General features: G+C 43.2%; 1 protein-coding gene across 1 annotated transcript in view; it reads left to right on the top strand.

Moving 5' to 3' along the window:
- OBSCN (obscurin, cytoskeletal calmodulin and titin-interacting RhoGEF) overlaps positions 1–14,838 on the top strand; it is a 197,577-nt gene that overhangs the window by 94,514 nt on the left and 88,225 nt on the right. Inside the window, exons 52-62 of the mRNA XM_074864825.1 lie at positions 1,247–1,510; positions 2,889–3,155; positions 3,520–3,783; positions 4,371–4,637; positions 5,659–5,925; positions 6,615–6,881; positions 8,117–8,383; positions 9,555–9,827; positions 11,542–11,808; positions 13,734–14,000; positions 14,557–14,826. Coding sequence (XP_074720926.1) covers positions 1,247–1,510; positions 2,889–3,155; positions 3,520–3,783; positions 4,371–4,637; positions 5,659–5,925; positions 6,615–6,881; positions 8,117–8,383; positions 9,555–9,827; positions 11,542–11,808; positions 13,734–14,000; positions 14,557–14,826 — 2,940 coding nt within the window. The remainder of the gene's footprint in view (positions 1–1,246; positions 1,511–2,888; positions 3,156–3,519; positions 3,784–4,370; positions 4,638–5,658; positions 5,926–6,614; positions 6,882–8,116; positions 8,384–9,554; positions 9,828–11,541; positions 11,809–13,733; positions 14,001–14,556; positions 14,827–14,838) is intronic.

Below are 14,838 nucleotides of genomic sequence, written 5' to 3'. Positions count from 1 at the left end.
GCAAATTTTTGGGTCATTATTAATCTGCCCCCCTTTAAAGGGAGAAAATTAGATGTTTATTTCTGTCCAAGTCTCTTCTTCTTGGACATAGACATTTTCCAGCTCTTTTCCTCTCCTCATCCCCATGGTTCACTTCAGCCAACCACAGTTTTCTCCAAAACACACATGTATGGTCTGTCAGGCCCTTTGCTCTCCAAGCACTGTTCAAAGGAGAAGTGAGGGTTGGGGCAGCAGAAGGAGGAGGAGATGCCGTCTGCTGGGTGACCTGGCCATGGCTACTCCTGGGGTACCAGATTCTTCAAGCAAGTCAGACATGCAGAATGAGATACGATAGCATTTCAGAACTTGTTACCCTTAACCTAGGTTTAAAGGATGCAGGGATCTATACCTCTGTGTGTGGGGATCAAGACTACCTTGACAATTAGGTATTAAAAAAACCCCAACAACAGAGTTTATACTCTTCTTTATCCTACTAGCTCCCAATAAACCAATCCAGAAATAAACCCTTGTGTTACATTAATAATCTCATTACCTTATGTTTTCTCTCCTCTCACTAATGAGTATCCATTTTAATGGCATTTCAGCCCTTGTCTCTGAGGAACTTAACTGGTCAAAGAGACCCAGTTATGTCCCCTCCAGCTTTTTCCCAAGAACTTCTGACTCTCCTCAGGCTTTGCTGAGACATGGACTTTTTCTGAGACATTTGAGGAGTACTGTTTGTATTCCGTACCTGCTTACAGTAGTTGTGCACAAGGCACGTTTGTGGTTAAATATTAATAATTAGTTTTCCTGTAGGTTATTCTGTCTTTTGGTTATGATTTCCAAAATGGGCAATAGTAAGAATCTAAAATTCTTATTACATATAATGGCCCTTCAAACTTCAATTTAATACTAGAAGTAGTTTTATTTTGAAATATGGCTGCTTTCATGTAGATGAGGCTATAAGTTTTTAGTAAAAACAAAACAGAAAATAAGAATACCAGCCTCCAACAAATCATACCTGTGTAGGTAAAATAATACTGTGTCCAGCAGTGTTATTTGTGAGTGCTGTTGACTCAAGATCCTTCTGTATTGTTCTTTCACCATGAAAAACAACAGAGTTTTTGAACTTGGGTATAGCTAAGCATGTCTATAATAGGCTGAAAAAAGAAGGCATGAGGGGAAATAATCCAAGCATGAAAAAAAAAATAATTAGGATTTTAATTCTGGTTTTCTGATGACCATTTGTCCATGTTGCATCCTTCAGCTTTGCCACCACTCTTTACAGAAGAGCTAAAGAACAAGGAAGCAGAAGAAGGTGGAGAGGTGGTGCTGCACTGTGAGCTCACCAAGGCTGCTCAGGTGGAATGGCAGAAGGACCACAGGATTCTCAAAGAGAGTGACAAATACAAAATGAGGCAGGAAGGGACCAAGGCAGAGCTGGTGATTCATGAAATAGCTGAGGAGGATGCAGGAGACTACACCTGTGTGTGTGGAGAACAGCAGACTACAGCTGTCTTAACAGTACAGGGTAAAATCTATCTTGACCTTCTATTTCCTAACTGCAGACCTCTGTCCTCTACTATCAGGTGTTCAATTTTCCATGTCTGTTCAACCTTATTAACTGAAGTTCCATTCATTTGAAAGTGTGCCCTGCTTGATGACTTGCAAGCTGTGTATATTGGAAAATACCAGTCTACATTTTTCTGTGCCATCCTTTTGTCTTTTCCTTCCCTTAAACACCAACCTGCTATCCTTTCATCTTTTCCTTCTGGCATTCCTTTCCTAGCATATAAACCCACTATTCTTTTGTCTTTCCTTTCCTGCATTTATTCTCTAAAACACAAATCTTCTTATTCTTTGCCGTTTCTTTCTGGCATTCTCAATACCCACGATTTTGATGTAGTATGGGGTATAAAAAGCAGCATCCAGAATGAAGATGTGTTAGTTATAATTTCTTCTGTACGGAGTTATGTTTATATTGGGTTTTGTGCCCACAACCTCTGTCCTAATGTACAAAGACAGATTTGCATTGGGAGACTGATTTTTCTAAGCAGGAAAGAATAAATTTTTTATGTGACCTCCTTCTGATCTTATTTTGTTGTAAGAACCAGTTGCTGTGCAAACAAAACTGGTGTTCCAGCTTAACACTGCTGGAGATGGGAAATGTGCCAAATCAAGGAGGCTAAACCTGGTTTCTGGACTGGATATTTTAACTTAGCTACATTAGTATGGAGTGAGACACTAAGTTTGAGATCTGAGATATCCAACCTTGTCAAACAGGTGGAATATCCCATTATCCCACCTAGTTGATAGAGGGACATAGGTGAAGGTCACCAAACTTATTTCAAGGACACAACTTGCAATGGGTACTAGAATTATCTTAAGTGGGGAAAATACGTTCTGAGACAAGAAGACAGACTGGGATTCAGCATTGGGAGATTTTCTTTGGAGTCAAGAAAAATCTGTGAGTCCTGGCTGCATCTTTTCAAGGGTATCTCAAGGAAGAAAGAACAATGATGAGTAAGGAGCTGTGCCAACACTCAGCTCAGTAGGGCTGTTCTGTAAGTAGAAAAGGGAGTACAAAGGCATAAGTTCTGTGGAAGACACCAACACACGTGTGAACTAAGGAGCTCAGAGATTATATTCTTAGTTTTTCTTACATAGAAACTGGTAGAAAGCAGGTGTAAGTCTCCTGAGGACAGTGCAATTTTGCTAGTAGGAAACCAGCATAAAACCAAAAGGATTAGGGTATATGTTCCCACTAGGTTGTTTTTATTTCTCTTTTCTCTCTCTGTTGCTGATGCTCACCCTTCCATAACCTTTACATCTTTCCCCTGTCACTTCCTACTCTCACTCATCCCTGGAGATATCCTCAGTTTGTAATAGTTTTTACCTGCATTCTTCAGCTGTGCCTCCATTTTTCCAAGAAGAAATGACCAGCAAGGAAGCAGTAGAAGGTGGAATGGCCACTTTGCACTGTGAGCTCAGCAAGGCATCTGCCCACGTTCAGTGGAAGAAGGGCCATCGTGTCCTCACCTCGGACAAGAAGTACAGCAGGAGACAGGAAGGCTGTATTGTGGAGTTGGTAGTTCACGATTTAGACTTGAATGATGCTGGAGATTATACCTGTGTGTGTGGAGACAAGACCACCACAGCTGCCTTAACAGTGCATGGTAAAGTAATCCTTTGGACTAAGGTCCTCCAAACCTTAGACCTCTCCAAGTCTCTATTGCTATGGTCTGTTTTCATTCCCTTTCTGTTTGCTTGGGCTTTTGTGTTCCTTTGGACTTTGCTTATGTGCTTCCTCCTTGTGTTAGAATTGGGAGAAGAGTTGCCTGTTGGTGTTTGTCCTCCTCAGCTATGCTGGTTCTTCTCACATTCCTTGCCCTGATGCAGCGTCCAGGGAAGCCAGGGGAGATTTTTCCATTGTGTTCCACTGACCTGGATCAGGGCTCGGTAGCATCATCTCCCCAAGGGCCTCATCTAGCTGCTTTTTAAGGAATATTCACTCTCTATGGTAACTCTTTTACTCTTCAGCACTGCCTCCAGAATTCAAAAAAGACCTGAAGGATCTAGAAGCTGTAGAAAGTGGGACAGCTGCTCTGCACTGCGAGCTGACTAAACCTGCTGTGGTGGAGTGGAAGAAAGGGCAAGAGATGCTCAAAGCAAGCAGCAAGTATAAAATGAGTCAAGATGGTGCTGTTGCAAAGCTGATTATCCATGAGCTGGATGTGGAGGACACTGGAGATTACACCTGTGTGTGTGGAGATCAGCAGACAACTGCCACTTTGACAGTTAATGGTAAAAAAAAAAAAGGAAAAGTTATAATATTTTCTGAAAATAAACCCCATGGTTTAGTGTTACTTATGGAGAACGGCTGACTACAGTTCATAAGGTGTGGAGAGTAGCATGGTCTATACAGCCTAATAGAGCGACCAGATAGAAAATAGGAATTGCAATGCAGAACTAAATGCATTTTGACAGTATGTTACTGACAGGATAATTGCAATCTCTCCTGCAAGTGTCCTGCCTTAAGAGGGAATCTGAACTCTTACAACTCCCTGCTGATCTTCAGAATACCTCTTCAGTGATCAGGGCAACATGTTGGCTACTTTCACAGTAGGAAAAATATTCTGTAATTTTTAGATCATAGATTAGATTAAGTTTCTACATACTTCACGGCAAATGTAATTGCTTGAAATCGATTTTCTCTTGTTCTGCAGATATTTCAATTACTTCTCTGGGGAAATAGCCTTGTACTTTGAATCTAGAGCAATGAGGTTTAGAGACATCTGCAAAAAAGCTCTTCTGGTGCTTTCATTTTCTTTCTACTTTCTCTTTCCCAAACCCCAGTTGCAGTTGTTGCAAGTCATGTTTCTGTTTTATAGCCCTACCAGCACTTTTTAAACAAGAGCTTCAGAATACTGAAGCAGAAGAAGGTGGTACAGCAACACTGAGGTGTGAGCTTACCAAACCCAAGGCTCCAGTAGAGTGGAGGAAAGGAGATATTACTCTCTACCCTGGTTTGAAATATGAGATGAAGCAGCAGGGCTCCACATCTGAATTGGTCATTTATGACTTAGAACTGGACGATTCAGGAAGGTATACCTGCGACTCTGGACATCAGCAGACAACGGCTGTGGTAACCGTACATGGTAGGCAGAGTATTGACCCTTGTCTCAATAGAGATGAAGTGAAAGGAGTGCCTTGCAGTGTTCTCTACAGCCCTTTATTTGTTTTGTCGCTGGTCCATCCCAGCATACATATTCTACTTGAGCAAGTACAACTTAGAAATGTTCTTCTTGCTGTATCTGGAGTGATTAACCAGCATCAAAGCAATTAAATGTTGTCATGATGTCAAAATGTCCTGCCCTCTGAGTGCAGGGAGTGTGGCTGCATATGGGAATGGATAACGGAAAATAAGCCAGGCAGGCTGATGGTTATTTTGGGTTGTTGATTGCTTCAGTAGGCAGAAGGAATGCCTAATTGGGCATAATGCCTGATTGGGATGCTAAGAGGAGATGCAACAATTGGGGCATAAAGGATATCTGTAACATGTGAATAAATACGCTGTATTATTACTTGAGGCTTTGAGCCTCAAGTGTAAACTTTGACTTCAGACAACTGCATCCACATCTGTTTTCCTCCACCTCTTCTAACCATCCAGAGCAAGACCTTGTCTGAAATCTGAATTTCCTCTTCCATTTATCACTTTATTGTCATCTTTCACTGTACTGCCTCTTTTTGTGTTTTGAATGTTAACTTGACCTTTTATATGTTGATAGAAGCTTTGGCAGGGGGCGGGGGGGGGGGGAATACTCTTTGCTTAATACTGCCAACTCACAGACCCGTATTAAGGAACAAGGGTACATGTAAGAGAGAGTATGTCCCAGTGATCTTTGACTAAAGCATCCGTAGTTGGCAGAAAAGTCTGACTCCTTCAGATCCCAAGCCAGGCCATTCAATGGACCACTCTAAGGCCAGATTTTCCTAACTTCACCGTCTGTCCTCAGCTCTCGGTTCACATAATGATTCAAGAAAGATGCTACCAAGACAGAGAGTTGCAGTCCAAGCATTATGAAATCATTAGAACAGGCCACTTCTGAAAAGTGATGGTAGGATTGGGTCCTTTTTGGACTATACATTCTTAAAAAATTTCCCTCTCAAATTTTGCAGCACTGCCCGTTACATTTAAGCAACCCCTACAAAATAAGGAAGCAGAGGAAGGAAGTACAGCTACACTCTGTTGTGAGCTGTCAAAACCCAATGCTGCAGTGGAGTGGAGGAAAGGAGGAGTGGCGCTGCAGCCCGGCCAGAAATATGAAATGAGGCAGAGAGAATGCCTGGTAGAGCTCTTAATACATAATCTGAAATTAGAAGATACAGGAGAATACAGCTGTGATACTGGGGATCAGGAAGAAAAGGCATCTTTAAATGTGAAAGGTACGTGGTGTGAGCTGACTCCTAAAGAAATAGAATCCATCCAACATGCAAACCAACAGTTAAAAGTATAAATGTTTTTAAGTACATGACTTTTTTTTTTCCTAAAAATATTTTCCTTTTCATGTAATAGACTAGGATTTCTTTTTTTTGAATGAGAATGGGAGAGGATGATACTTTGCTCTTCCAGTGCTGCATTTGAGTTTTGGGTTCTAAGAAACACTTTCTAGCTTTATGGTTGAGGAGAAATTAAAGAGCGAGCAATGCTTTAGCATAACATCTGGACATTTCACATGATATGTGGTTTCAGTATTTAAAAAAAGATTTTCTTCCATATCCTGGAAGAAGACTGACAACGACCTTCCTGATCTGTCAAGGCTGTCCGTGGAGTTTTGGACTTCTTTACTCTTGAGATCTTTGCTAGATCAACTGAAGGATAAATTCATTCAAAGAATTCAGCCCTAGGAAGGATTTGAGTCAAAGAACAAAGAAATAAATGTTATGAGTGCAGATGGCTGCTTCTGACGCAGCAAGATCTCCTAGTAGCTCCAGGCAAACCAGAAGAAATGGATCCTGCCTAGGAATATAGCACTTGCAAAGCACAGTATCTTGTCCTCCGAAGTGTCAGTCTAACTGTGTTAACCAGGACTTGACTCAGTGTTCAATAAAAGCTCCTGTTTTTTCCCCTTTAGCTGTGCCAGTTCTTTTCAAAAAGGAGCTCAAGGACAAGGAGGCAGAAGAAGGAGCTGCGGTGAAATTCCAGTGTGAGCTGACAAAGGATAATGCAACAGTGGAGTGGAGGAAGGGCACCATGGAGCTCTTCCCATGCGCCAAATATGAAATTAAATTAAGTGGTCGCACAGCTGAACTTGTGATTCATAATGTGGAACCGGAAGATGCCTCTGATTACACGTGTGATACAGGAGACCAGCAGAGCACCGCAGTCCTCAGAGTGAATGGTTAGCTCTGCATCAAAATTAAGGGATTTGTGAAATTGTGTGAATGATATTCTTCTATTTATTGGTGAATAAACCCCTCCAAAAGTTAAGATAACGAGGAAAGCAGGTGCCCAGTCATAAACCAGAATACAGAAAAGTAGATCTTGTGAGAGGATTTGTAGCATGGCTATTTAAGCCTGTAAAGCACAGTGTACAGTGTATTAATCCCTTCCTCTGATATGATAAAAGCAAGAAACTCTGCATCATGGGGATTCTGAAATTCTAATAGATCACTGGTTTTGGTGCTTTGCATTCATTGCTGGCTCAGTTGTATCAATAACTAATCATAAGTCATTAACAAAAGTATTTTAAAAATTTACTATTTTCAATTTTTGTAATGCCCTCCCATGAAGATCCTGTGAACACTGTATTTAAACAAACCAGGTATAATGTCTGTGATTAATCACTATCTGTGAAATGTCTGTCGTCATCTCAAACTGTTGGGTGGAATTTGTGTCTTTGATCTAAGCCACAACCTTTCAAACTACAAACTCTTGGCTGAACCCAACCCATGAAGCAGCCACTGGGTCAACCACAATTGAAAGAGCCCTGTGCTTGCTTTACATGTGTCACATCAGGGTTTAGACAGAGGAACCACAAGCACTGAGATTCCTGTTTCCACAACTGCTCACGCACACACACATGATGGCTATTCCCTTCTTGCTTTCATCAGTGACAAGCTGTTGTCTGAGCTGTTCCATGCCCCACTTGAATATATGTAGTCCATTTGTTTGTGCATCATCTGGCAGGACTCACTGTTGTTGATCCAGGGTCTTGAAAAGATATCAAAGAAGTTGGAAAAGTATTTAAAGCTTTACATCGTTTATGGTGTTGGAAGTCATGGGTATTTCTATAAAAACAAACAGACTTACACTATTTTTAATCAGGAAGTACCAGGTTTGGCCTAGCCAAAATCTTTATGAGTGTGGGAGTTTCCAATACCCAGAGCAGATAGTAGGTGTAATGTGGATGTCCTTGACTTTATGGAAAACAAACATATTTGGGGAACTTTCTGATCCTCTCCTTGTCTGGATATACAGAGTATAGGTCTGTCTGTAGAGAAAAACAGGTTGTTATTATCCTATAACCACTTCAAGCAAATTTGTTCTGCAGCATCAGACCCCAGATGCCTTGTGCTGAGTTGTGCAGACCTGGCATTCAAGCTAATGGATCATGTATTGTTTTTCACGTTGCAGCCATCAAACCTCAGCTGAAGCAGCAGCTGAAGAATGAAGAAGTGGAAGTGGGAGGAACAGCCAGGCTGCGCTGTGAGATTTCCATCAGCAAAGCAGAAGTGGAGTGGAGGAAAGATGGAGTTGTCCTTCACTCAAGCTCCAAGTACGAAATGTGGCAGGACGGCACTCTCCGCGAGCTGCGTGTTCACCGCCTGGAGCCCAGCGATGCTGGAGAGTATTCCTGCAAGGCTGGAGATGAGACAAGCTCTGCAAAACTGACCGTGAAAGGCAAGACCTGTTTACTGGGGCAAGGGGATTTTCACTTTAGGAAGCTAGGATTTTGCAACACAATTGTTACTATTGTGATTAAACTATTGTGATAAATGTAGAGCCTGGGAAGCGTATCACAGAAAAGTCTTATCATCAATGAATGCACCGAGGCAAAGATTCACTTGGTGGTGAGGAAAGGATAAGGCAGCTGTAATTTTTGACTCATGGCTTGAAATATTTGCTTGACATCATATGCGTTGTGAGTGAACAGATGGTCCATCCCCAGCTTCCAGTCACGTGGCAGCTGCATCTGACCTTAACGTCATTACAGACAGAGCTTGGTCTCAGGTTGGACCACTAGCGTGGAACAATCACCACTAGCATCTCTACAGGCTACTCAGTATTATAGATGATCTGTACATTATGCCCAGCTGCATCATTTTTCATGCAGATGGTGCCCTAAGTTGTATGAATGTGTACTGTGTTTGCTCAGACGAAGGTCGCACTGCTTCTCCTTTGGTATTCCCCAGCAGACTCGGGGTACATACAGCTTTCGCCTGTTGCAGGCTGTCTGTATGATCTTTGCACAGACCTGCAGGTGTCCAGCTGTCCTAGAAGCAGGACTGAAGCAAACTGAATCACAAATGCCCTGTGCTAACACGAATCCAGCAAGTCCCGCTGAGTGCACAGAGCCAACCAGATCCCCAGACAGTTTGGAGCACCAGCAGAGGACACGCAATTCAGTTTGCAAAAAGCAGGTTTTAATATTATTCTCTGAAGATACCTAGGTGCAAATAAGTTTCAAAATCATGAATTTGGCATCTAGCATTCACACCTTATTCACCCAATTACAGTATCAAGCATGTAATTCAAAAAATCAATGCTCTGTATCTCTGAGAAAGAACAAGGAATAAAACCACTAACTGAAAGATATTGGCCATGTTACCAAGTACACTGATAGCAGTGAACCAGCAGTGTTTGAAACGTGATTTGAGAAGGTGTGATATCTCCAGCCTTGGAGGTACTTAAAGCTCAGCTGGACAAGGTGTTGAGCAACCTTCTGTAGGTTCTTCTCAAAGCAGGACCAAATGACCTCCAAAAGTCCCCTGCAACCTATATTATTCGATGATTCTATGATTTCATCCATGTTTTCTCTTTCATGGCTTGACTACTGATGGACTGTTTGCAGAGCCTGACGTGACCATCGTGAGTGGTCTAAAGGACATGGTGGTGTTTGAAGGGGATGATGTCACGTTTCAGTGCCAAGTCTCTCATGAAAACGCAAGAGATGTTGAATGGAAGCTACAGGATATTGCTCTGCAAAATAATGAAATGAATGAAATCTCAGTGGAAAAAGGAAAGATTCACACCCTGACATTAAGAAAGGTGACAGAGCAGGACATTGGCACTATCACTTTCCGTGTGGGACCCCACACATCGACAGCAGAGCTCACAGTGAAAGGTAAGGGCTCTCTGATGTGGGAAAGGAGCAGGATTGGTGAGGTGACATTTTGCTTATGCTGATAGTAAGTTCAAGGCCATCATTAACCCCTTGTTTGGATCATGTTAATAGGGTGCTTGTGCTTCAAAGCATACATGATGTACTAATGTGATTCTGTGAATGTGGTCCCATATACTGTCTTCCCTATGGATAGACAGTGGATATGTCACAGAATCACAGAATCATCTAGGTTGGAAAAGACCTTGAAGATCATCTAGTCCAACCGTTAACCCAGCACTGACAGATCCCAACTACACCAGATCCCTCAGCGCTATGTCGACCCGACTCTTCAACCCCTCCAGGGATGGGGACTCCCCCCCTGCCCTGGGCAGCCCATTCCAAGGCCCAACAACCCCTTCTGCAAAGAAATCCTTCCTAAGAGCCAGTCTGACCCTGCCCTGGCGCAGCTTGAGGCCATTCCCTCTTGGCCTGGTGCTGGTTCCTTGGCTCAAGAGACTCATGCCCCCTCTCTGCACCCTCCTTTCAGGGAGTTGCAGAGGGCCATGAGGTCTCCCCTCAGCCTCCTCTTCTCCAGAATCAACCCCCCCAGTTCCCTCAGCCGCTCCCCATCAGACCTGTGCTCCAGACCCTGCACCAGCTCCATTGCCCTTCTCTGGACACGCTCGAGTCATTCAATGGCCTTTTTGGAGTGAGGGGCCCAAAACTGAACCCACTCATCGAGGTGTGGCCTCACCAGTGCCGAGTACAGGGGTAAGATCCCTTCCCTGTCCCTGCTGGCCACGCTAGTGCTGGTACAAGCCAGGATGCCATTGGCCTTCTTGGCCACCTGGGCACACTGCTGGCTCATGTTCAGCCGGCTGTCAATCAACACCCCCAGGTCTGACTGGCAGCTCTCCAGCCACTCCTCCCCAAGCCTGTAGTGCTGCTTGGGGTGGTTGTAGCCCAAATGCAGCACCCGGCATTTGGCCTTATTGAAGCTCATGCAGTTGGCCTCAGCCCATCGCTCCAGCCTGTCCAGTTCTCTCTGCAGAGCCTCCCTACCCTCGAGTAGATCAACACTCCCACCCAACTTGGTGTCGTCTGCAAACTGACTGAGGGTGCACTCGATCCCCTCGTCTAGATCATCAATAAAGATGTTAAACAGGAGTGGCCCCAGTACTGAGCCCTGGGGGACATCACTTGTGACTGGCCACCAACTGGATTTAACTCCATTCACCACAACTCTTTGGGCCCGGCCATCCAGCCAGTTTTTTACCCAGTAAACCAGGGTCCTGAAGCTAACTGGGTTCTAGAGAAATTACTGGGGTAGCTCCAGTAGATGGATTGATAGATCTGTAATTTTCATTGCTTCCACTTTCCCTTTTCTTATTTTCTTTTTCTTCTTTGGAGTTTTTCTTTCTCTAAACACTGTTTTGAAGACATTCCCAGTCAAACATCCTTCTCCTTCCCTCTTTGAAGCTGTTGTTCTGGTCAGAGTCCCCATCCCATCTGAACCTGTTAAAACATCTGTAAAGTTTTTGATTAGTACTTCAGTAACTTCAACAAATACTTGTGAGTGTGTTTCATCCAAAATCCATTCACTTTTTAACCTTCCTATATATATCATGAAGTTAAAGTATTTTTAAAGTACTTAACTGTTCAGTAGCAACTTTAACACTGTGGGCAAACAAGATAAAGGTGACTGTAAATGTCTTTGCTGTGTTTGTATTTTCAGTGCCACCTCCAGTCTTTAAGGAGAAATTACAGAGCACAGAGCTGCAGGAAGAAGAAACAGCCATCCTCCACTGCGAGGTGTCCCAGCCTAATGCTGCAGTGAAGTGGAAGAAGGGTGCTCACATAATTTCCCCAAGCTCCAAGTATGAAATCAGGCAGGAAGGAACAATCCATACTTTAAAGATTTATCACTTAAAACCAGAAGACTCTGGCAAATACACTTGTGATAATGGAAATGAACAAACGACAGCCACTTTAACTGTTAAAGGTAGGTTGTTTTGTTTTCTTTTTCAGATGACAAATGTGTTCCACTTGCTTAGCTTAGTACGAGCAAGAGGGTGCTATTTACTGTCCTTCACTTCAGATGTGCTTTTCTGGCATAAAGAAGCCGAGTCCTTTGGCTTTCAGAAGTTAGGTCCTGTGGTGTCCTGAGCAATGAACACAGAGGGACCCAAGTGCAGTAACTGCTTCCACAGTCCTAGAACCAAGGGCCTCTTCCTGGTCACTCAGAAAGCCAAGGCTGAAACTAACCGTCCTTTGAGCTGTAGTTCCACCTGGGAAAATGGTGCTCAAGAGTCAAAATGCTGAAACTGACTTGGGAACTCAACTCCAGATGACAAGCAAGGCTCCTAAATACTCCTAGTGCCTTAAAAATAGGTGTAATGTGCCAATATATCAATTTTTTAAAATCTACTCTGGTACAAGTACTATATTAAGGTGACTTTTTCTGAGATACAAGATCAACAAAAATAAAGAGGAGCCAGGATGTTCTTGTGAAATGCCATCTTTTGAAATACCCCTTGAGGGTTCTCCCATGAAAGGCAAGCACCTACCTGCTATCACACTAACTCCAGGATTCAGTGATACCAGAATATTTGTATCGTAAGCAGATCCTCTGATGATGGCTGTCCGTTTGTGTCTCTGTGTGTGGTCCCAGCCATGCCAGCACTCTTTTTAAAAAAGCTCCGAAACCAGGAGGCCAAGGAAGGCTCTATGGTCACCCTTCATGCTGAGCTCTCCAAACATGATGCACCAGTGAAGTGGAAAAAAGGGTCAGTCTTGCTCCAAGCCAGCAACAAGTATGAGATGAAGCAGACAGGCTCTGCTGTGGAGCTACTCATCCACAATCTACAGCTGAAAGATGCTGGAGACTACATCTGTGATTCTGGTGATGAGCAAACTATAGCATCCTTGGTAGTGAAAGGTGACAAAAAGCTTTCACTTCACCTTTTAGGGAGCTCTAGGTTAGTTTTATATGTTCCATATGTAAAATTCAGGGACACTGTGACAGAGTCTGGTACTTTTTTGTGATAAGGATTTCTGAATCAACAGTGACGCAGTCTGACAGAGTAGGTCTTCACAAAGACTTTATTCCTCTCTCCTCCATATTCCTTTGTTGGCTCCTAAGTGCCCTAGGGCTAGAGGACTTAGCTACATAATGGAATGCCTTCGCCGCAAATGCAACTGTACAAAAGCCTTGACCACAGTCAGTCCCCACCATCCAAATAAACCATCCATTCCTACATCACCCACAAGAACTTTCAGATCTGCCTCCTCTTATACACATCTGTCACCAGGTTCCTGTGAATTCAGTCTGATTTCTGGAACCCCATCTCCTTCCCTTGCAAATACCAATTCAGCTGTAACTGTAGAGCCACCAAGGTTCTTCTAGGGAACTGGACTTGAAGAACTAAACTTCTACATGTAAATCAACCCATTGAAACTCCATCTTGACCCATCAGTGATACATATCAGTGCAGAGACTTCCAGAGTTCATCTCTCTTCTGGGTCCAGTTTTCAAACGAGGGGCATTATTTCTCCATGTACCCTCACAAATGCTCAAGAACTCAGATATCAGGCATAGGCTTGTGACTTGTGGCTTTGGTACCCATTTGGAGATACATACACTTAGATGCTCAAGAGTCTATATCCATGACTTCTCCTGTGTAAGAAGGAACACATTCCCAGAGGTGCTCAGTGTGTACAGTGCCCAGTGACTCTTGGGGAGTGCAGAATGCTTAGTACTCCTGGAAATCCAGCACTTTCTGTCATTCCTTGTTTGGGTTTTAAAGTAACTTCGGAATTGAGTTTGAACCAAATCTGGAATGGCACCACAGTTTCAATAAACACAAGACTTAGTGTTGCAGTCAGCAATGAAGCATACTTTTTTTCCTCTGATTTATCTTGGTTTAGCTTTGCCAGTAATCTTCACAAAACCACTCCAGAACCAGCAAGCTGAAGAAGGCGGCACCATCACTTTGAGCTGTGAAATCTCAAAATCAAATGCCACTGTGCAGTGGAAGAAGGCCGGGACAGTGCTGCGACCAAGTGACAAATACGAGATGCATCAGGCTGAATCCGTGGCTGAGCTGACAATTCACAACCTGAGTGAAGCGGATGCTGGGGAATACATGTGTGACACAGGGGACCAGCAAACAACTGCAGCCGTGCTTGTGAAAGGTGGGGCTTTGTGTGGGGAAGAGTTGAAGAGAGCTTGGTACCGTGGTAGGGGCACATGATTAAGTAATTTGACAGACATTGTCCTGTGCCCAGACTGAATCATGGGGATCTCAGAGACAAGAGTGATTTCAGAGGGATAAGAATTGGGTCAGTTATCTCTAGGGATTCAGAAATGCATCTTTAGTCAGTGGTTCTGTGGTTTAATACTAATGTCACCCACTAAAATCCAACAATGTTTTCACAATACACATTTCAGTATAAATATAGATTATATATTTATCATACACACAATACAGTATAACATGCATACTTCATAGACTATCATACATATGTGCATAATAAATATGCACACATACATGCATCATGCATCTGTAAGAATGTAACATGTTACTACATGCCTGTGTAACTACATTTCCATGTGTTTAGTGCTTAGTGCTTTGTGGTGGTTCTTTCAAATAATATAGTACTGTAAATAAAGAAAGAGCATAACAAAATGTTTAACCCAGGAAGCATCACTTGAAAGTAGATATCAAACCCTGTTGACCTTTCCATAAAGAACCAGCAGCAACCATAGTGGAGACGCTGAAGGACGTCACTTCGTATGAAGGAGAAGATGCAGTGTTTGAATGCAGGCTGTCCCGGGAAACAACTCAGGATGCCCAGTGGTTCCTGGGGGATGTTCCTCTGCAATCCAATGAAATGAATGAGATCAGAGTCCAAGGTACACGTCACACTTTGATCCTGAGGAAGGTGACACTGGAAGACTGTGGGCCAATCAGTTTCAAAGTCGGGCAGCATTCCTCAGCAGCGCAGCTAGTGGTCCAAGGTGAGCAACCTC

Source organism: Strix uralensis, chromosome 1 (assembly GCF_047716275.1).
Source record: "Strix uralensis isolate ZFMK-TIS-50842 chromosome 1, bStrUra1, whole genome shotgun sequence".
Lineage (NCBI taxonomy): Eukaryota > Metazoa > Chordata > Aves > Strigiformes > Strigidae > Strix > Strix uralensis.
Note: the sequence above shows the minus strand (reverse complement) of the source record. Positions and strands in the feature narration are given on the sequence as shown.